Here is a 22,805-nt window from a genome sequence, read left to right on the forward strand (position 1 = left end):
AAGCTGACATAAGCGACGAGGAACAAACTAACTTTTGTGATGTTTAGTTATTTGTTCCCTCATTTGAAGATTGTCTTCTTTTTACATTGGACCGAAAAGCACTAATTCACCGAGATGTTATAGCAGGCAAAGTGGACGCAGGACATTTTCAAAGAGGAGACAACTTTATCAAACTGACAGAGATGTCGTACGAGACATTTCTTAGACATCAAAATGAAATGAAAGATTATCTGCAAGACATTGGAAGTTGCGAGAGCAGATGTGGTCTTTGGCAGAATGTCCTTGTGTATATCATCTGGGAGGAGTGTCATTCGCCCAGACCGTTTGGACCTCTGACTAGAGCTTTTCAAATAATAGCGTAGACGGCCCCAAAATATACACAATTATTACTCCATTGCTGTTGTGTCTTCAGTGACTTCAGTTGATGTTTTAATATTCTCTACACTACTATCATGTCAAATTTGATACAAGGCATTCACTTTCAACTGGTAGTGTCACATCGATTCGTTATTTATTGGGGTCATTACTAGTCTAGCCATGGATCGAAGTTGAATAAACTGCACCTACAAAAACCGAAAGTCACTCTGGTCTCGGTTTTCAAATTATCTTATCATTATTATTTTTTTGTTTGGCAAAATATGGCTAGAACAGACGACTTCTTCAGTCGAACTTTGATTGATTTTTGTTCTCCTGATGTTTGTCTTCGTATTGTCAGTTTTTTTAATAGACAAAGGTATTATGATGTCTTATGCACGTGTATAATTTCGTTTCAATTGAACAAGGTCGAATTCCCTGACACAATTCCTCTAAGACGAAATTCCGACAGGCGACATAAGAACCTTGCGAAATGCCGACATAGCCCCTTGTGAAATTCAGACAGGGGACATGGGCACCCTCCCCCCCCCCCCTAACAGGGCCTCATAATACGACCATCGTTGAGCCATAAAATTAAAGAGATCCTTAAAATATGAAGAAAATAACGGAAAGCGATGGCTGAACGAGCGATTTTTCTGACCAAAAAAGCGGCCGTTGGTGATAAAGCGAGGTTCCACTGTTAGGAAACATGTTGTAAGGACACGTGGCAGTGACAGTTTTCCTCGTGTAACACGCCCATTTTTGCGAAAAAAGTTCTGTTCTGGGAACAACTGTCACCGGCACAAAATGAATGAAATTCAGGTGGTTTGAATTCGCGGGTCATGAAGCAGGAACAAAATGACCTCAAAGTTCAATGTCGCACCGTCTACACTACTCCTGTAAACTGTTCTCGCTACAACACATTGTTACGAGAAAGTTCACTGTAGCTCAGTTATTTCTTTGTTAATCGGAAAATTCTAGAAGAGCCAACAGTAGTATTTTGCCTTACAACGTAGTCCAAGTTTCTTACCCACACTTAGGTTTCATTTAAATTAAACTTTGTACTTTTCGAATTCTCTTATAGCTGCGCTTCTTTAATTTCCTTTGTATTCATTTGAGATTGAACATTGCACCTTTGTATAAGCTGCTCTTCTTAATTTCTTTGTTCGATGTTCGCTTATACTGCCACCTTTACGCCTGTTCTAAACAGTGCTCTTTTACTGAACAGTGCTCTCCAGAGTTAGATTTCCCTCGTTTTTTAGAGCGTTCTTCGCTCAGTTCAGTTCCCGTGCTCGTTCGGCCGCAAATGTACATTCCCAGCGGAAAAATGTATCGTCACAACATTTTTATGCCACTGTGCTTAGCTTCCTGTGCACCAGCTTGCGCACTGTAACATGCCGCGTCCTTCCTGTACACGCGAAGGGGCATGTCTCTGCTTCACGTTCCCGACACATGTCCCTTAGTGGGTGGTGTGTGCCAACCTTTAAATATCCGTTCACAAATCAGTTCGTTTCTGACCGGAGTTGAACGGGAGAAAACTACGCAACATTGCTCACAACTTTATCTAAAAAACCTTTGATTTCAATTCACCTATCAAGAAAATTCTTTGTGAAACCACTGAGCCCTCACCAGTAACTATACCTAACGCACTGTCGCTTTAATTTGGGACGACGTTTTTTTTTTTTTAAATAATAACCGTTGTAACGATAGATCGTATCACTAGGTTAGAGATCATAGTAACGCAAGTGTGTCACGTGATTTTGTAATCGATATAACACCTTTTTAGATAGAACAAGGCGTTGTCTCAAGTGTATTCTAGGGAACACTCGATTCCATTAAAGCACTTTAAACAGTTTTCTATGATCTGTTCGATATCGAAACAACCGTGTCTTCGGTCGAAGTATTTCAAGACAGCAGTGTGCTCCAAATTACTGTCTACGCTGTTACTTCATTTACACTGCGGTGCGTAGATATGAATTTTCTTTTCGAAAGGGGTAAAAATACTGTTTTTAGCACGAGAAAATAAAACTCATATCTTCAAGCCACCGCGTGATTTTCTTTTTATTATATAGACTGATTGTTTGCACTAACAATCGTGGAAAAGTGAGAAATGACGTCATCAATATCCTCACAAGTGATCACGAGGATATGGAAAATACGCCACTCGGATCCCGGATGTAGTGTTGTATGAATTTTACGAGAGATGTATTTTCCAGTAAAACAATCGTGTCTATAGAGTAAAAAAATAAATATGCGTTTGTGACGGGACATTTTCTCTAAACCCACAAATTTGCAAGTTGACTGCGTCGACCCGCCATTGACTTCAGGGATAGTCTCAATGACATGCTGGGTTCATGAACGGTGGTCTATATAGGCTGTGCGACCCAAGTATAACTTTAAAAAACCGCTTTCACAGGCCTTTGTGTACTGAGGTACAGTTCAACCCCTATTAAACGGCCAGCCTCGGGGAATAAAGGGGAGTGGCCGTTTAATTGAGGTAAAAACAATAGAAAAGCTCTCACAGCCGTTTGATAGGTGGCCACTTTGACTGTAATTTGTGTTTTTAGCCCAAAGCTACACCATTGTATGTAAATATAGTCAACCGACCTTTATTTCAGTTTATCTATCGACAGTCGAACCCCTATTAAGCGGCCGCCTATTAAACGGCCACCCCTATTAGCCGGTCAGTAATCAGGAATCAGGTCAGTAAGTCCCGATGAGGGCTTTTCTATTGTTTTTATCTCCATTAAGCGGCCAGTCCTCTTTAAGCGGCCACTATCCATTTCCTTGAGGGTGGCCGTTTAATAGGCGTTGAACTGTATTTGATACCTAAATGGGCTGCTTGGCTCCACTAGCTCGGTAGCTGCTATGGTTATTCCAGACAGCCAGTATTTTATTAAATTTTACTTTTCTCTCTCTCTCTTAAAATGGACGATTTTGTAAGAATAGGTACACTGTAACATTTCGTTTTGGTGGGCTATACTGGTAGTAAAAGAGAGGAGAGAGAGGGTGAATCAAACGCTGTTCATGGTGCTTCCAGTTGAACAGGTAAATCGCTCTTATGCGCATGTGTGAGTAAGAATTCCCCGGAGTCACCTGCCCCGTTTTTCTTGACACTAGAAAAAGTTGGCTCTGGAGACATGATTTGATTGGCTAGCCCTTTTAATTGCACTGTACCAAAGCGCAAATAGAAGATCCGAGCCTTCTGATTGGTTCTCTCTTGGTCGGGATTTTGTCATTCGGACAGTTTCATGGAACGTTCATAAGCCGTGTATATTCTGGTTTGTACCATATAATAAACAACTTACTAACCTAGCTTGCTCGGGCCGCACTGGCAAATATTGACCCTCGGTCGTTTTTTGGGGGAACAAGCGCAGCTAGATCCGTACTTCGGGCTAATATTTTCCAGTACGGCCCTCGCACTCGGTTAGTAAGTGGTTAGTATTATAGCCTCGAGTACGCAACCGTGACGCCATAGAATCCAAGAGTATTCAAGGGCATGTTATACGTGATCTACATTTCTCAAACTCATTAATAATTCATTAAGTTTAAACAAAGGAAATCCTGACCGTGACGGTGTTTGGATATCTGATCTTAATTAGCATAGATTTGAACGACTTTATTTCTCCGTTTTCTCCTTAGTTTTAATTTCGATTGAGAAGATATATCAAACACTCAAGACAGTGTCTGACCACATTTCCAAACACCTCGAAGTTCGTCAAAAATACTCCGCTGCGCGTCGTATTTTCAACTCTCTTCTCGGTGTTTGGAAATGTGGTCAAACACGGTCTTTCGTGTTTGATATATTACGTAAAATATTCAAAAGTATTCAGCATGTATTTAAGTCTGTATAGGGGCCAAGCAGCCCATCAGGCTGGAGCTTACCTCCGGTTTCAGTAGCAAGAAGGGACTACAAGTATTTCTATTCCCCCCCCCCCCCCACCCCCAGATGGGTTGCTAGTCCTTGAAGTATTGAAGTTGAAGATGAAAAAAAAAAAAGAAAAAAAAGGTCGATTCTAATAGGACATTCCAGAGGTATTTCGAGTCTGGCATCCTTGAATAATTCAGCATATTTCGGTATGCCCGGCGTGCGCTCATCGACCCACGTAAATACTTCCTTGCTTCCTTGCCTAAAATACTTCCTTGTTTATCTCTATCAAAACCGTTCAATCGCATCTACAGACCTTCGGGAAGTGTTAAACTGGTTTACAAGGGGAATTTTTTGTTAAGTCATTAATAGCAAAACATGGAGGTCACTTCCTCCCAGAATTTTACTTCTGTTTTACATCTGTTAATAGGGAGTTTATCTTGAAACTGATTATGGAACACAGCGTAAAATTCGAAAACAATCATAAATTTTAAAAGTTATCCGACGAGGTTCACGTTCCCTACACAACGCAGAATTTGGTCATTTCACGTTATGGTTTTACAGAGGACGGCAAAGAAATGTACCAAGAATTATAACGCATGTGCACAGCCATTGTACTACTCATTAAACCTTTTGTTTAGCGACGTTCCCGTTGCCAGTGAAGTTGTGGTTTTCTTAAAACCCTCAATGCTACCTAAGCACGGCGAGGATTATGCGTGAATGGATATTTACATCTGTTAAAGTTTGTAGGTGATCCAATCGAACGGTTTCTAGTTAGAGGTTATTTCGGGAAGGACGCCATTGTTGAATTAAAGAAAAAATCTAACCGATCAAGTCACGTGTTTCCAAAGCCACCTTTCCCTCGTGCCAAGGCCCCGCCGCTGAGAGGTACAGGCGACACTGGTGACGAGAATTTCCCTGCTAAAAAGAAGAAGAGATAATTCCTGGTTCCGAGGTTGGACCTGCTCCTGGTCTGTATTCTGAATTTTGCTCACGTTCTTCAACATACAGTCTGCTTTTTACCATACATTGACGAATGTTAAATTTATTTCAATTATTCCATGAAAAGTAAACTCAGCCTGTTTTTTCTTCATGGGAATAATACGTCAAAACGAATTCGACAAAACCCAGAGTAAAAATGTTACGATTCACATTTGCTACTGAAAAACACTGCCTTCTTTAACCATTTACTATCGAAATGCAGAAACATATCATAGTTTGCCGCGCACCTCTATAGATCCATATAAGTACAATAATTTGAAAAGTATAACAAGTAACTAAATACTAACAACCAAATTTGCACAACAATTTGCAGATTACATCTGTAAACACACACGCACACTGAGAGTGCTAAAACAAATAACGAGGTCTGGAATCTTTTTTTCGTCTATCTTAAGCTTGTTTTTCAAAAATTCAAGATAAGGAGTGAAAAAAGGATCTTGTTTCTTGGCGGCAATATAGATGTATTGTTTGGCCACAAGACAACAGTAGTTAACGCCTAGAAAAGAATGTATTTGCGTATTGTACCTTGGAACTTCTGCAGTGTCGTGATTTTGTTCACGAGAAAAACAGTTGTGGTCCACGCTTTACACCTGCATGATTCCACATAAAGCAGTATCTTATTTACTAAATTTAGTATGGTACAAAATATTGTTAATTTAAGAACTCCCACGATTCAAATATCTCGAAGAAATTTCAGTTCAGGGAAACGTGACTTGGGCTAACTTAAGTTCTTTGTCTCTAAAAGGACTGACCGTGGAAAAATTTATACGATAGTGGGTTGCTAATTGAATCCTGCAGAAACGAAAACGCAAATTTAATATCTGCTAAACAAGATGTCAGGTTAAAACCATGACACCATTTAAGGGAATTGCGTTTTCCATTTCACTGATATCATATTTACACCGCAGAAACCTGGAAATAGCCGTCGTGTAGTTGTTGTTGTAGGGTTTCCTTTTAACTCTGTCCCTGGGTTACAATTGATGACGTTTATGATCAATGTAACAGATCTGCTCTCTTTTAGTCCAAGGCTATGAAATAATACAACTTTAGACCATACTAAAGATATAAAAACGTTACTGTCTTTGTGTTTACTTGCTCTCACGATTTCGCAACTCCATTTGCCTTCACTGAAAAACTGACAAAGCTTGCTACTAACGTAATTTTGAATTAAAAGTATTTGGACAATTTTATTTGATATTTGCACTAGGCGTAGTTGGCCTATATATTATACACGTCTGTGTGACGCGGCGAGGCGCGGTGTCTGTTCCAAATTGTGTCTCACGGGCTTGGTTACGAACACAGCTACGCCAAAACAAACCATAAACAGTGTGCACTCAAATACTGTCAAATACTTTACAGAGAAATCGAAAACCGATTTGAACAAATGTCACAGATGCACTGGCATCTTCCCTGCGGCTCTAACCGAGAAATAGTGAATTGCATATAACTTTTGGCAATGAAAAATTACCGACTAAATTTTTGTGGCCTTTCATGTGTAAAATAACTTTCCTACACCACCCACCAACGGATGTATTACGTCCAAAATGACTCACTCTCCCTCCCAGCGGAAGGAAGGACATGCGTAAAAGAATCTAAACAAAGAAATGAAAATTGCGAAAATTTTCTCGTTACTTGGAATCAAGAAACAATTTTCGGCCAGTGCAACATGCTACATTTTGCCCTCGAAACAAGGAAAGGCTTACAAGTTGTAGAATAACGATGTTTTTCTTTAAGAAAATAAGACTGTTTTTAAGCGATATGCAGCATTCTACATTAAGTATATTATCTCTCATCATAACAAATAGTATTTTAGTTCAATGTTGTAGATTGGGGGTAACGAGGATTCACTTAAATCGCCGAATAAAATATCTGAACTGACATCACCATAGTATTGGGCACGCTCTGATAAGTTTTTTCAATACTGCTTTTGTTGTTTTTTTTTTTAATGTTTCCACGCACAGGAAAGCAAACGAGTTATTAAAGCATGCTTTGCACTAATCCTTGTGTCTGTTCCTGTAATTTCAAGACTGTTAAGCTGTCTGAAACGCTAGGACAATTAAAAACCAGCAAACTAAAGGAGAGCGAACGTTACGAAGCTGACAGAGATTTGCTGTTATGCAGTGCAAATAAACTACACAATACTAAGTGGAAGCTTCATGTCGCCCGCTGTATGTTAATTTGCGCTGTGCTTGAACTGAACGCTTTGCCATCAGTTTGTCTTTCTGGGAAGTCAAATTGCGAAAAAGCGCTTAAACATCCTTGTTTTCAACCCGTTTTGTCTCTTCATCACGCCTTCTTCCTTTGTTGCTAATCACTTTGAGAATAATGTCATTCCAGCAGCCAAAGTGTCGCAATTATGTCAGCCTAACAGTTCTGTATTACACAAGACTAATAAGTCAACACTTTCAGAGTTTAACGACCAACTGAGTCTTGCAAGATTACATCTCATTTCCGCTTAATTAAGATAACTTCTAAACGACAGTACTGTGAAGTGCTCTTTGTTGTAAAGCTCTCCATCCAGCCGCAAAATGACCGCTGTCTCGCAAATCAGCATGTAAAAATATTTTAGCCAACATCTTAACGGTGTGTGAGCACGATTTCATCGCTTTAGTGAGCACAGTAATCGATCCAGCTTTATCAAGCACCATAATCGGAAAGAACACTTTTTATTTATGGTTGTTGAGTTTGCCAAAACTAAACAAATATTGGTTTTTTTTCCGGAACACTTATCGCATATTTTTAGCAGGTTATTTCGGAGTAAGTGTACGGAATATATAAATTCCTGCGTGGCATCAGCAGTAGCAGACTGCACTGTGGCTTATGTCGGGCGTGCACGTGAACAATATAGGGGGCGGCTATAAAATCACAAATGAACCACTTGGATACTTCAGTAATCAGTGCTACATTCAGCAACCACACCGGCGGCCCAACGATTAACCCTGTCGAATGACAAGCAGAGTGAACTAGTGCCAAGGATTCCCGCAGAGATCTCCAATGAATTCGTTCAACTTCATTTTACTTTTAGTGTGCTTCACACCAGCATCTCTTCAAAACGGAGCCGAGCTTACCCATTTGCAAAACGATTTATTGAACTTGTTAGAAATTAAAGAAAAGCCGAGCGTGTCAAGAAGCAGGTCTCAAGTGCCTAAATATGTCATGGACCTCTACAAGGAGCAAGCTCATCCGAGTAGTTATTCAAAGTTTCGCAAGTCAGCTCCTGGTAAAACGATAAGAACTTTCTTTCGAGGTATGTTATCATTCCTACCACAAGATGCACGCGCAAATGAAGCGTAATTGCGTAAATTATTATTGCACTACATAAATATTATGATAATTTGTCAACGTCGCCTTTCATTTCTCACTGCAGATCCGAAAGTCGGCCGTGCAGACGAGCGACATTTCTACTTCAACTTATCCTCGCTTCAACCGGACGAACTAATAAAGAAAGCGGAGCTCAGGGTATTTAAAAGACGTTCTAAGCTGGACAACACACACGGCCATTTCAAGGTGACAGTGTATCGTTTGAACCGTCGACCTGTTGAAGGAAGCAACAGTTGGAAGCGAAAGCTAACTACAGTCGATACCAGATTTGTCAAATGTCGTCGAGTTGGCGCCTGGATCGTTTTAAATGTTACCTCCGCGGTAACGTTTTGGAGTTCTTGGCCCTCGCGAAACTTCGGCCTGTGGATCACTGTGGTCGGGTTTGGAATTCCGACTTCGGATTTCGACATTGCAAGTGGCGGTAGAAAAGAACCTATCTTGGTTATTTACGGTGATACCAAGGAGAAAAAGCAAGGCAAATCACTGAAATCTGTCAATGAGATTCCAAACGAAACACGGGACATCGGCGACCAACACACAAAACGAAAGGGAACAAACAAGGACGATAGTCCCTTTTCAAATACAAGAAGCCGAAGATCAGTAGATGATGACAAGTGTGCAAGACGCAAACTGTTTGTGAAGTTTCGTGACTTAAGTTGGGACAAATGGATTATAGCGCCTCGAGGATTCAGCGCTTTTTACTGCATGGGTAGATGTCCAGAAATCATTGACAAGGTCTACAATCCATCGAACCACGCCATCATACAAAGCCTGCTTCATCACCGCCATAATAAAGACATCCCAGCCGCTTGCTGCGTACCAACGAGTTTACACTCTATGAGCTTGATGTACTTTGAATTAGATGGCAGCATTGTACTCAAAGAATACTCCGGCATGGTGGCGTCAACGTGTGGATGCCGTTAAAACAGTAGAGCAAAATCAGGCCCGAAATTTCCAGTACATTAAAATGAAAACATAGAGAACAAATTAAGTGTCAAAGAACATATTTATATTGATAAATGGTGTTTAGCACCCTAATACGATATTGGAAGATATAGTGAATAAATTTGAGTAGAGTCTTAAGCGACCCCAGGCAGGTTCGCAGCTGTGGAGCAAGATATAGTTTGACTATTTTCATTCCACTTATACTACTCGCTTGTAGCACACGCTAGCTAATGGCGCGTTTATAATACGCTTAAATGAATTCTTCAATTTCTGAAAAGCGTTCAGTTGTTGAATAGTATAAGAGAGGCTATAAATGGCACAGTCCACGCCATTATGACCAATAAACAGCCTCAATCGCCTCCTTCTGTTCAAAGACAATTTTATTTATTTCCGGCGAGGCACTATGCCGCCGTCTATTTCGCGAGAAATTTGCATGAATTTCAGACTTGATATATCACGCTTGTGTAAGCATGAATTCAATAAATTTAGATGCGCAAAACTTGTTCCGCTATCACGTACTGTTCTTACTTTGCACTCTTTCTCGTAGTTTTCGATGTTGGCGCAGGGCACTTTACCTATGTTGTTTCTACTCAGTTTAGGAAAACCGCAATTTTCAGTGACGGACTTAAGGCATTGTTTGAAACATTTGCACTTGACAGTGAAGAGCAAATTGTTGACTAAGGATATCGTGCAATGCTTGTCTTCTGACGTCTTGTTGGTGACTTAACTAATATTTCAAGAGGTGAAAATAAATGGGAGAGAGGTTGTATTGGCAGTTCAAAGGAGTTCCTCAAATAAATATTGTTTTATTCTAAGGAGGAGACTAGTATTTCAAACAATTCAGTCCAATGTCCTGTGCGCAAATTCCGCTGATGTACTTACGCAATTTTGTTTACTCCAGTTTGAGAAAGGTCTGTTAATCAGTGGCAATTAACAGATAATTATGTTACGGTATTTGGAACACATGATCTGAACGGTTGTTTCAGGGTGTACGATTTGAGCAAAAAATCCCCTAGCCACCGATCAAACATACATGAATTATTTCATATAAACTTCACATCATAAATTTTAATGCTGTCATTCATCGAACGTTACTTTTCAAAGAATAATGTCAGGGTGCGGTATAATTTTCTCAGTTTATTCAACATGCCGTTAAACAAATATACGAGTGGATGGTTGGTCGGTGATAAAAATAGCCCGCCTTGCCTGAAGCATTGTTCACAAAGGATACAATGTCGTTTTCGACTTGTATTATTAAACAATTAAATATGCATACCAGGTTGACAACATTTTTTGTCTGTGGGATTAATGATTGAACCTCGGCTCTCTTTTCAAGAGCTCCTTTTGTCTTGCATCCTGAAAGCTATTCTCTTATGTAACTTCAAATGAATTTGAAAGCAAATTAAATGCTGCTTCAGATGCTTCTAGAGACATTAACGTTGAGTCATGTTAACTGCTTCAGGTCCTGATCATTTCTGATAATCGTAAATCGCTATTAATAAATTCTAATGTGGTTTCCCAGAAATTAATTGACGACGTCAAAATGTACTTATGTATTTATTTCCTTTTCGCATTAATGAGGATTATACAAGTGATTAATGTGCAACTGGCAAGTTTTTGGATATGTTTCGTCGGTTTTCTTTACTCAACGCCAAACAGTAGAATAACCTCAACGTATGGTGATTTAAATATATATGCAGCGAAAAACGTGTAAATAGTATCATGTTGTTGGAGTAAAGAAAGTTCCACATCAATTACGTTGAATACATGAAGGCAGGAGAACTGCGACGCTGTTATAATACTCATTAACCTTTATTCTCTCAGTACAATAACACAATACTTATGTATGCGGCAACGATTGCATAATATCTATGCCAGAGACTACATACAGAGAAATAACGCTCTTTACTCCAGTTCTTATCTTGTTACGGAGTTATTTGTAACCTTAACGTCGTGTTGCAAACGAGTAAACACAAAGTTTATTGACGTGATCGTTTGATTAGTGTTCATTCACTGTGGGTTAATAACAGAACAGACGAAGGGCGGCTGGAATGATGCGATTCAAACAATTTCATCGGTTTATTTAGTGGAACGCCAAAAACAGCAAAAAGAATTACTTTTGATTGAATACTTTACAAATGGCTTCCACTGTATTGGTCAATTCATAAGATCGATTTCTAGAAAGCCATCGAAATCGGTCAGCATTGGATCAGACGCAATTAATTTGTGTCCCAATTAAGCACGAGACAAGGCCACAATCTTCAATGATGTAAAAGGGAGGATGTTTATTATTATTTGTTATAAGAGTTGCCTGTTAAATGAAGATTGTATTGAACAATATTCAACTAGTTTATTATACCATGGACTTTACGAAGGCCAGTTAAACACATTTGTGAATGAATGAATGAATGAATGAATGTTTTAGAATCCAACAGTGTCCTGTTTTGTACGTGCAATTCGTGCATAAATTAATTAGTGGAAAATCAGGGAGGCTAAAAGACGTTATTAAATATATTGTTAGTTGATAGCAATATATTTGCTAATGACTTTTTTAATTATTTAATCAAAGAAGGGCGCTAAATATCTGTTACTACATTACTTTCCGTAATCTTTGCACGTAAATGACAGAGACATTGTGCAAGGACTATTTTTTTTATTTCACAGAAAAATAAATTCAATTTTGAATACGTAGCATATTGACAGCTAAAATTACAGTGTCCAAAATTGAAAGCACCAGTATTTGAACAAAAGTAACAACACATTTGATGAGTACGTTTAAAACGTTAGCTAAGGCCACTATAAAACAACAACGCACAATTCAGTTAAGTCTGTTTACTTTGTCTGTTTACTGTTTACTGTGTCCTCGTTTTCGAAAAACTGTCCCAAACTGTTATGTAGAAACTATTTCTTCGATGAATTCCAATGGATCTTTGAAAGGAAGTTTAACTTCTTCGCTCAAACGTCCGTTAACTAAACCCACCTCCCATCATAACCACATGACGCCTCCCGTCACTGCTGGTTTTAGAAACATACGCAGAAGTAGCAACATCCGGATAGTTAGTTTCTTTTGTTAAGAACAGAAAGCATACGTTACTTAACAGCTCCTTGCTCCGTCCACGCATGTTTCTTACGGTTATGCGCTGGTCAAAATCAGCCATAAAGCGGGCTCACGAGCCACGTTGCATGCATTAAACAAAGGGCTTGACAAGCCAACTTTAATGTCACCACTAAGAACTTGAGAGATTATTTGCTGTTAAGTCTTTGTTAAATATCAGGTTGTTGGCTGACGTCCGAAAAAAGACCTCTGATTTTCAACAATTTTGCGTTGTAAATTTTCCGAAGGCATTTCGCAGGTATTTATTTCGCGAAAGTAGTCAGTGGCGACGTGAAACAACGTAACTTGCAACCCAAGTATTCCAGCGAGCACGCAAGACAAACACATAAATAGAAAGAATACAATTTTCGTATCTAGTTTCCAGTCTGTCTCTATCTAAGTCCGTGATGAAGGCAGCTCCGTGAGTCCTCGTTCTATAGTGCCCAGGTCCTGTAGGTCGTCCTTGATAATTGTTATGAGATGCAGCAGACCCACTTGTTGACGCTCGAGATGCTGTAACAACCAATAACTGTTTATATACCTGACCACCATAGTACCATTATCTAGGCTCTGGGCTTTGTTTCTAAAGCTAGTGACGAATAACTTTGAGAGGAATGCGGAGCCACTCGAAGTGGTTAACCCTACGTCATACAAGCCGTCGTGACGTCAGCCATGTCAGAACAATAACAGGTAGGTATTGCACGGAGCCACATACCCGGAAGCTGGGTTTGTTATGCCTTTGTCTTGTATCTACTTTGACCCATTCAACTCATTTATTTTACTACTGTACATTCAGTTTTGCGCCACTAAAAATAACTCCTTTCAATATCAATTGACTTTCAGTTTGACGTGGGAAGACAGGATTTAAACACTTTTCAATATTGCTCTAGACTTGATAAGAATCATTTGCTGCAAACATTTCTTACTTGTTTTAGTTGCTCCTGCATAACACCTTCCACTACATATCTGCCATCTACTCGCCCCAGTCTCTCGCCAGCTTGGCTCTGCCGCAAGCGAATCTGTGACATCATCTCATTTAGACGAGCCTATAAAAAAAACAAAGCAGTGTTAGCTATACGTGCATCGTAGGAAAAGGTTTAATTTTAACCCGTAAAACGATAATCAAGACGTTTCGAGTGTTTGTCCGTTTTAATACAGAACTGACATCAAAAATAACCTAAAAGCCTTCTCAAAACTGTTGAAACACTTCAGTTTTCACACATTTCGTCCCTCTCCACCACTGCGCAATGTTGAAAAAACACTTTGAACGGACACATGAATGTAGTTTGCCATTTTCCAACATTGAAAGAGGAAATGGTGGAACTAGTTGTTATGATTGTCATTTGAAATGTTCAGTTTTAAACTTAGTATGACGAGGCTTGTATAACATGAACTGATTCATCCGATCTACCCTTCTTTTAGGAGATTATTGATGGCCCTTGTCCCCAGCACAAGAGTAAACGAAATTCCTTATGCTTAGCTTGTGCTTATCAGATTATTCCTGATTGAGCTTGATTGTTACTGGCCCGTGAGGCAGGACTGAGACTTTTTTCAATGATCATGCCTGGGACATAGTTGTATTGGAAGTGAAATGCGTCAATTTCAGTGCATCAAAACATGTCAAACTTTTAACACTGTCTCGAGGTTTAGGGGACTAAAGCAAAAGAAATCATTCATTTACGCATCAATTTGGATGCGGCTTCTTTTGCTTCAGTTTCCCTAGCCCCCGAGCCTTCCTTGGCGTATAACTTAGTCTGGTTGATCTACAACTTAACAGTGCCTAAAACAACTCCGGTTAGATTTATCGTTGTACACGTTAGTCTGATAAACTGAAAGTTTTTCAGTTTGTCTTTGACCAAAGTTTCATTAAACAAGTTATTTTTAGAGGTGCGTTTTCCACCTGTAGTTATTTTAAATACTTGCCTTGAACTGTGAAGGCGCGTTTAACTCTGCCTGCAGGCATTCAAGTTGCACTCTGTCAATCAATGATAAAGGAAAACAAAACACAGAAAAACGTGAAGTGAACACAACGACCTTAAAACAGGAAAAATATAATCCAACAACACCTTTAAACAAATTTTCCCTCAGCTCCTAATTATATGTGACCAGGCTCATCACATTTGAACATAATTTTTAGCAAGAAAACGCAGGTACGGTACGTTTTCTTTAAACTCAAGAATACAAAACCCAGGAACTTTAAACGTTGGATGAAGCAAGGAAAGGTGGAAGTAGTAGCTAACCTGAGCTGCTCCTCGTCTGCTTGCACAGAGTAACCACTCTTTCTAACACATTCTTGTTTTATCATGACCTGAAACAAAAAATTCATATTAAAGATTACTCAACATCAACATATTGCTTCGATTGTCATTTCATGTCAGATAGAACTAGACCTATCTAATCCACGCAGGACCATTTTATTATAGAAAAGCACAAACGGCAATAATCTGAAGGCTTAAATACAACTGATGTCTTTTCGTCAATTTCCGTGATAATGCATCCACTTTTCTGGAGAAAAGCACCTTGCGTTAACATGTTGTCAACTCCTAAGCATCGATTTAGCGCCTGTTCCAGATGTTTGGTTTATAGTTAGGGAGCTGCACAAAGAACGGGACTGGTGCGAAGAACAGGTTTAACAAAGCGAGGTTCCCCTTCGCCCGCACAAACCGAGAGCCTGGCGCAGGCTAGAAAGCATTTCAGTCGGCAGTCTCTGGGTAACTACTGATAAAAGACACTTAAAAGAACTAGTTTTCTCTTTTGGATGATAATCTATTGTATCATTTGAAGACCTATCGAGCACTAGCCTCCAAATTTAAAGAGACAGGCCTACGTAATTTTTAATAAGCTTTCCCACTTGATATAAGCAGAAAAACACCATTTTAATTTCTGCACACTTTAGCATTTGAATTTCAGTGTAGCATTTATCAGAGTAATTTGACAGCAAGCATCACCTCGAGTATTCTATGGCTTAATTCCAAGTGTTTCCTTTTGAACTGCGCCAGTTTTGCCATTGTTGTAGCGTGATTATGCCGAAGATCGGCAATCTCTTCACTTATAAGCTGAAAGAAAAAAGGAAAAAAAGAGAACCTGGTGTAAAGAGGCTAACATAACAGTCGACAATAATATCGACTTGTCGTGCATGTACTGGTGCCAGTTAGGCTGGGGTGTCCACTACCTTGGGATGGCGACCATACAGTCTTGAAATAGAATGTATAAGTATCTCAAAACAAGTTTATGTTCAGTTTTCTGGAAAGGTTCCATAAATTAAACTTAAACGGAATAACGTAATTTAAGGAACGTGCTGTACACTGAAAACAGAATGCTTTGAAGCATATTCATGGATATGATTGCCAGGCACCTTAGCTTTGAAACTTTAAAGGTCGGCACACACGAGGGGACTAGCCCCTGCAACTAGTTCCCTGAAGAGCTTACAAGAAGGGACTGGTCGCAGGGATTTGTGCTACGAACAGTTCACTCAAAGCGTTTTGAGGAACAAAAGTCGCAGGGACTTGTCCCAAAAATTTATTCCAGTTTGAATTCGTGGGACTAGTCGCAAGGACCAAATTTTAGTCCCTGCGACTAGATTTTGAAGCAAAAATGGCCAGTTCACACGATGGGACTTGTCCCCGCGACTTGTTGCAGGGATTAGTCGCAGGGGCTAGTGCCCTCGTGTGCGCCGTCCTTAATGATCGCGTAAACAACAGCGTTCGGCAAGCGCTTTTGCAGCGTTAAGGCCGGTTAGTTTTGCTGCACTGGAGGTGTGGTGGCTTAATCGTTAGCAGTAACTTACGGCTAGCCTCTTCTGATGTTGTAATGTCTCCTGCTCTTGAAGCTTTTGTCGTTTTTTCAGTTCACTGAATCCCGTGATTGTTGTTGGAATTAATCTAAAGATAATGATTAAATCAAACAAGGTTTCAGTGCGTCACACAGGTGTTATTAGCCAATGTGTTAAGCATTACTTACTGCTGGTCCTTCATACCGTAATATTTTTATGATAGGTAGGTTGCAGTTGAGAAGGCATCAAATGCCGGAAGAATAGGATATTTATGTACTCTAGGATTGGACTTATCTGTGATTTTTAACTGAAGTTTGAAAAAAAAGCACTGCTATCCTTTTAAAAACGCACTGCTGTTCCCCCTCCCCACCCAAAGCAATGTTGAAACTCAGGAGAAATTGCAGGTACTAGTCTTCAAGATTGTATCTGAGGGGGGGGGGGGGGGGGGAAGAGGTTAGGCAGGTGAAGTTGTATTTGCATCTGGTGTGTGCGCAAAAGTACCAAAAGTGCAAATTTATCCATTTGTCCATGGTTGCACGCCACTGAGGGGGTAATATCATTAAAAAAGAGTTCGACAGCATTGGTATTTGAAAAGATCCTGCATTAACCTCCATCAGAAGCTACATCAAGGTCCAATTTGTTTACAGAATACGAAGTAACCTTTCAAACAAGAAGGTTTGCGAAAGATTCTCGTCAATTACCTCTGTGGATCGGGGTTGTCCTTTTTTGCCTGCTCCCAAAGAAGAGAATCTATTCCTACAAGAAAAAAACAAAACATCAACGGAAAAAAAAACTCCGATATATATAACAAGAGCTGGCTGGCTTGTAAAAGCTCTTGCTACAAGAGTTAAAACAACAGGAAGGTGGAGAACGAGGAGGCCATGCCACACATGACGCATTAGTGTTGCTGAGATGAAGAAAGGACGCCACAGTTAGCCCAACCTGGTACAACTTACCCCACAGAGTAAGATAGGGAGCCGGGGATTGTAAGCAGCCTAATTCCCCTCTACGGAGCAGACAGGCATTGGAAAAATAGTAAGCGTTCTTATTACAGTGACAAGCGGTCTTGCCATTGCCTGTTGTTTATGTTAATAGGAATTTTCAAATACCAGGGGATTACATGTAATTCAAAATTTAGGCACTTTTGGTGCTTTGTAATAATTAATACTGAAGTTCAATGACAAAAAAAAAAAAATACTGCTACAACTTTATCTTTAGTTCATCAATTCTCGAAACAAGTCACAGGTAAGGTGTACACTAACCAGCCGGAGGGTTATCCAGGTACTGTTGTAACTGAGATGGTGACAGACTTGTTTTCATCAAAATATTCACAATGCCAATTGTCTGAAGCTGAGCCTGTTGAAAATAGCATTTACAGAAATATTACTATTGTAAACCAAATGGATTAAATGACAGTTGAATAAAGCAGGTATTGTGTTGCAGATACTACAGCTGGGTGCGTTTTTCTTGTGTTTGTTGTATAGGTATTGAACTTCTATTGCTTCACATCAGTGGTGATCATTTCACCACTGAGCTTTCAATAAAACCTGTTTGCAATCCTAACAAACAGGATTACCGACATTGGACAGTACTGTGAAGTGAAAACTAATTAAAAGTGACTGAGGTGACTGCCAAGAGTATCTTTGGTAAGTAGAATTAAAGAACCTTTTCATACAACCATCTTTACCTTGATGTTGGTCTGGTTAAGATGCGTGAAAACATCAGTGGCTGGAACAGTTCTAGAGGAACCATTTGGATGTCTTTCAACAACATACATAACCACTTCTGACCTGAGAAACACAAAATAAAACATGAATTCAAAATAATTACTACCTATAATTAAGTACCAAGATATTTAGGGAGATATTAATATGAGGTAGGATGACCAAGTGGTTAAAGCAACAAACTTGAATTGAGAGGTCGCAGGTTCTGAAGAAGTGCTAAAAAAATACCTACCTGTCATCTGGCAGAGGTTTTATCCCTTCTATGCACACCATCAAGGTCGGTTTACTTCCTAGACACTTGTGTAGTGCATCCACAAGTCCCTGCTGCACAGCACGCACCTCACTTTCTTTCTTCTTTATCTCAAGAGATAAATGGCCATCCTCATTGCTTGCAACAGGAAGACGACTGTAGCCTACAACCTTCAGGCAGAACACATTCCTTACCACACTCAGTTGTATTATACTCAAGCCCTAACTACTCATAGTTTGAAATTGAGACTGCCATGTACATGTATGTAGAGAAGAAACCTGTTAACCCAGTCACAAATGGGCCACAAAAATTTGGCCATATTTAACGGGGTGGGTGTATTAAAGGGGTTCTTTATATAAGAAAATGACTGACTGAGCTTTTGTTCAGACTAGAAAAAATTGACAGTTATGTTGAGGTGACCAGGATATTAACAGGGTGGTCTTAAGGTGGGTTCCACTATACATGTTTAACTTCTTGGAGTTCTGTTTTTGTTATTACTCTTATTTTTATTATGACTTGTTTTTGCCCATCCCTAGATAATAATTATTGATTTTAATCAATTTGCTCAACATGGATTGAGACAAATATGACATGAAAATAAAACTTAATTAAGAGTGATTCATGTTTAGCATACTGTGCATCTATCAGGTTTTGGATGCACACAGGAGTTTCAAGAGCATGAGAGAACTGTAAGAGTTAGTCGAGGCATGTCTGAGAACAACTCTAGCTCAAGTGCTCTCTAAAAGGCCAAGTGCATGCATACTTCAACAGCTTAACAGATAAAAACTAAGCTACATTTAAAGAATATTAACAAAGCACTTTATTTACTTGTTTCTGTTGGCTTTCCATAGTAATTTTAAAAAACGAACACTGAAATCATTCATGCCTTCCTGACAGTTTGTTCAGTTTATGTAATTTCATTAAAAAAATTTCAGGTTACATAGTCGATAAAGCCCTACTTTGTAACATGTTAGCCATTATGTGTATGATACGCAAATTAATTTTCTTTTTAGTAATTTTTGTCATTATAAGATTTAAGTTTCCTTGGTCATATGTTGTGTTAAACTTACTTTAAAACGACAAAATGGATTTTGAGGTGTAAAGTCAACTGCTCCTTGTTGGTTGTAGAACCCTTTGCCAGTTCCCCAGTATGCCTGCAGTTGATTCAACTTCGCAATAATGCCATCTCTCTCATCACCATATATCTGAGGCTGAGATAAAGCAGCTGTTAACAGTGTCAGGGGTGCAACCTGTTGGCCTGCAGGTGCTGCTGACTGGGTTCTCTGCTGTGAAAACAAACCTGACAACAAAACAGAAAGTCCTCAAAACGAGGCTGTGAACTGCTTCATTTTATTAATACTATTACTTGCTTTGTATAGGCTTAAGACTGGTTTCACAAGCACATAAGCACGAGCATAAGCAGACATTATATGCAGATGCAGTAAGATGTTGATAGTTAGCAACTTTTGTTATGGAAATTTCTCAACAAAAAGCACTACTTAGCTGCACTCCACTGTGTCTGCGTATGTTTCTTATGCTTTTGCTAATGTGCTAATTAGTCTTCAGAAATCAAATGACAAATAATTTAGAGATACAATGTTTCAAGTGGAAAACCTTGCGTTGCACCTCCCTCATAATTTATCAGAAAATATAATTATATGAAATAGTAGAAAACCATTACAATATTATTATATAACACCATGAGAGACTTTCACAATTTAACTTCTCTTCTTTAAAACAGTACTGGTAAACCAATTACCAGTATAATAAATTTTATCATTGATCTTGGAACTCATTGTGTTAGTAAAAATTGTACCTGTAGTGGGTTGCTGACCAAAGGTGGAAGTACCAAGCCCCTGAGCTGCGCCAAAGCCAGTAGTGAGAGTTCCTCCAAGTGACGGAGCCGTGCTGGAAATTGCTGTACCAAAACCTTTCAAACAAACAAAGCTTAATAAAATATCAGACACTTCAGGCACTCTGATACATGTGATCCTTGAGTCGAGAAATCAAGTGGTTACTGGGGTTGATGTAGGAAAATAAACAGTCAATGATTGCATACAAGCAAGTTTTTGCTATCAATATGACTGGTCCTTAAGGTTATTGTACATGTAGACCTCCAGTAAATACTGCAATATTGAAAAAAAAAAATCGCCCAATATTACAACACTTCAATGAAAATTCAAAACTTGATGTTATACCGAAACCACTACATAACTCTGTACATGTATGTCAAGTTTAGAGCATCAATAACATGGAAATAAAAATTAGGAATTTGTTAATGAATGTTAAGTCAGGTTTATTTATTTATTTATTTTAGGATTCGTACAAGTACAGGTGCTTAACAATAGGACATAAGTCTCCCACTTGGTTAATACACCCACACCCAACCCCCTAGATTTATACAAAATAAACAAAATAAGTAACATCTATTGGCATGTTGGCTACTAATTAACAAAAAATAACTTAATATCCTTTTCTGACTGGAAACTAGAAAAGGTTTGGAAAACGTTGGAGGACTCGGAGGATATTATTAATACTGTCCAAAATGCTAAAAAACCACATCTCACAGGTTTGGAGAATACCGCAATACCACCATTCAAGATTAAAATTACTGAAATACCACAACAAAAAATTGTCCAATACTGTAAACCCCATGTCCTCCTCATTAGCACATGCAATCCTTCAAATGCAAAAATGACAGTGTTTGCTGAACTGAGTTACCTCGCTTTATGTTCACACGTACATGTATGACCAAAGAAACTGCACATTGTCAAATCAGCAGATGACGGACTACAAAAATGTGTGAAGCTTTTTTTGATATTTGTTATTGAATGCTCAGAAAATTTATTTTGACATAGATGAATACATGTAAGTCATTTTGGCCAAGTTTCTTATAACTCTATCAAATCTACATACCCTATTAATTTGCTTGAAGCAAGAGAATCCATGCAAAAATGAAGCCTGAGTTTTTGGCTCCTTAAGTTTTGCAAGCTTATCACGTCTCCTCGAAGAAGTTGTCATTACAGTCATACCACGGACCAATAAAACACAAGCCCGGAACTCCCAAAGATACCTTAGGGTACTATTCTTTCAACCGTTTTTGGAATTTGGTCAAACCATAGGCCTTTCTGGGGCTAGTGCATCAGATCTTTAAAATTGGTTTTCTTTGCACCCTGCTCTGGTATAGCAGAGACCACAAGTTTAAGTCTCAATTACTTTTTATGCTTTGTTTTAATTTGCAAATGTTCACATGAACATGTAAGTTAGACATATGTATATAAAGTACTAAAATGACCTTTTTCATTTTAAAAGGTATTTATTATATTGTCTCATTCAATAAAATTAATTTTTGGAAGGTCACACTGACTTACAAATCAAGGTAAAGATGATGTAAATACATGATTAAGATCTCTTTTGTGGCAGTGAAAAAAACCATGGTGCATTATATTATTAATAATGCACCTTTCAATGTTAGGCCCCAGGGTAAGGGGGCTGGGCATACTCAGGGGGATTTGACATTTTAGCCTATTTTCACGTCAAATTCTTTACCCCGGGGGGAAAACACTGATGTCAAATACCCCTTCCCTGGGGCTAAGATGACAAGATGATATAAAGTACTCTCACTGCTACAACCTTTCTTTTCCGTCTAGTTAAATCCCAAGCTTTATAAAGAGGCATTTCTCCCAAATGCAAGTGCCTTTTAAACCTGTTTAGTCCAACAAGGACTAATATTCAACAATGCAAGGGCAATGAACACATGTGCCCTTGAATAGTGCAGCAATCCCCAGAAGCCCTGGGTAATGTTTTCAACATGGAGGGACTAGTTCCAGGCTCTTGCATGATCTTGTCAAACTTCCTTGTGTTGCGTCAAATCTTTAACTATTCCACACCAATGGGAAAGGAAATACAGTCAAATCCCCCGGGGATGCCCGGCCCCTCTACCATGGGGCTTGACATTGACTGGTACATATATACCTATAGGTACATCAACTATAATACGGCATCAAGTAAGACTAATAAGGGTCTAATAAGCAGACATGTAAACGTAATTTAACCACCCACCAAAAGTGGAAGATGCAGTTGTCTTAGCGCCAAAGCCAAACACCGTTCCAGTAGCCGCTGTAGTGGTTGTTGCTCCAAAGCCGGTCCCAAAACTCGTTGTACCAAATAGAGGTTTGTTGGTTGTACTTCCAACCTGGCTCGCCCCAAAAGCACCAAACCCTGTAGCTGTACTTGATGGAGTCCCAAAACTAAACCCTACACCAGTGGAAGGTTGACTAGTTGCACCGAACAACGACATGTCAAAGCTTCATGTAACCAAACCAGATAACCAACGAGAAATCACAAAAAGGGACAGGCGTTCTAAGCGCGAAGTTCAACGAACCTGCATGCGTCCAGCAGCTGTTACTTCATGTAAGCGTTCGTAAGGTAACTCGTTATCTCTCGTAAGTTGAAATGTAATCTCGCGGCATCGT

General features: G+C 39.2%; 2 protein-coding genes across 2 annotated transcripts; one reads left to right on the top strand and one right to left on the bottom strand.

The window, feature by feature from the left end:
* The first annotated feature begins 5,812 nt into the window (after positions 1-5,812).
* Positions 5,813-10,305, top strand: LOC145498267 (bone morphogenetic protein 2-like). Its single transcript, XM_081478165.1, has 2 exons — positions 5,813-8,471; positions 8,592-10,305. The coding sequence occupies exons 1-2, from the start codon at positions 8,219-8,221 to the stop codon at positions 9,467-9,469; spliced, it is 1,131 nt and encodes a 376-aa protein (XP_081334291.1). The 5' UTR covers positions 5,813-8,218; the 3' UTR covers positions 9,470-10,305.
* A 1,822-nt stretch (positions 10,306-12,127) lies between these two features.
* On the bottom strand, positions 12,128-22,719 carry LOC145498266 (nuclear pore complex protein Nup54-like). Its single transcript, XM_081478164.1, has 13 exons — positions 22,393-22,719; positions 20,147-20,260; positions 19,401-19,630; positions 18,313-18,500; positions 18,044-18,146; positions 17,619-17,712; positions 17,058-17,112; positions 16,372-16,465; positions 15,533-15,640; positions 14,825-14,892; positions 14,508-14,559; positions 13,511-13,630; positions 12,128-13,097 (listed from the first exon to the last, which is right to left on the bottom strand). The coding sequence occupies exons 1-13, from the start codon at positions 22,628-22,630 to the stop codon at positions 12,981-12,983; spliced, it is 1,581 nt and encodes a 526-aa protein (XP_081334290.1). The 5' UTR covers positions 22,631-22,719; the 3' UTR covers positions 12,128-12,980.
* Positions 22,720-22,805: the final 86 nt, after the last annotated feature.

The sequence above is a fragment of the Orbicella franksi genome, chromosome 9, assembly GCF_964199315.1.
Source record: "Orbicella franksi chromosome 9, jaOrbFran1.1, whole genome shotgun sequence".
In the NCBI taxonomy this organism is placed as follows: domain Eukaryota; kingdom Metazoa; phylum Cnidaria; class Anthozoa; order Scleractinia; family Merulinidae; genus Orbicella; species Orbicella franksi.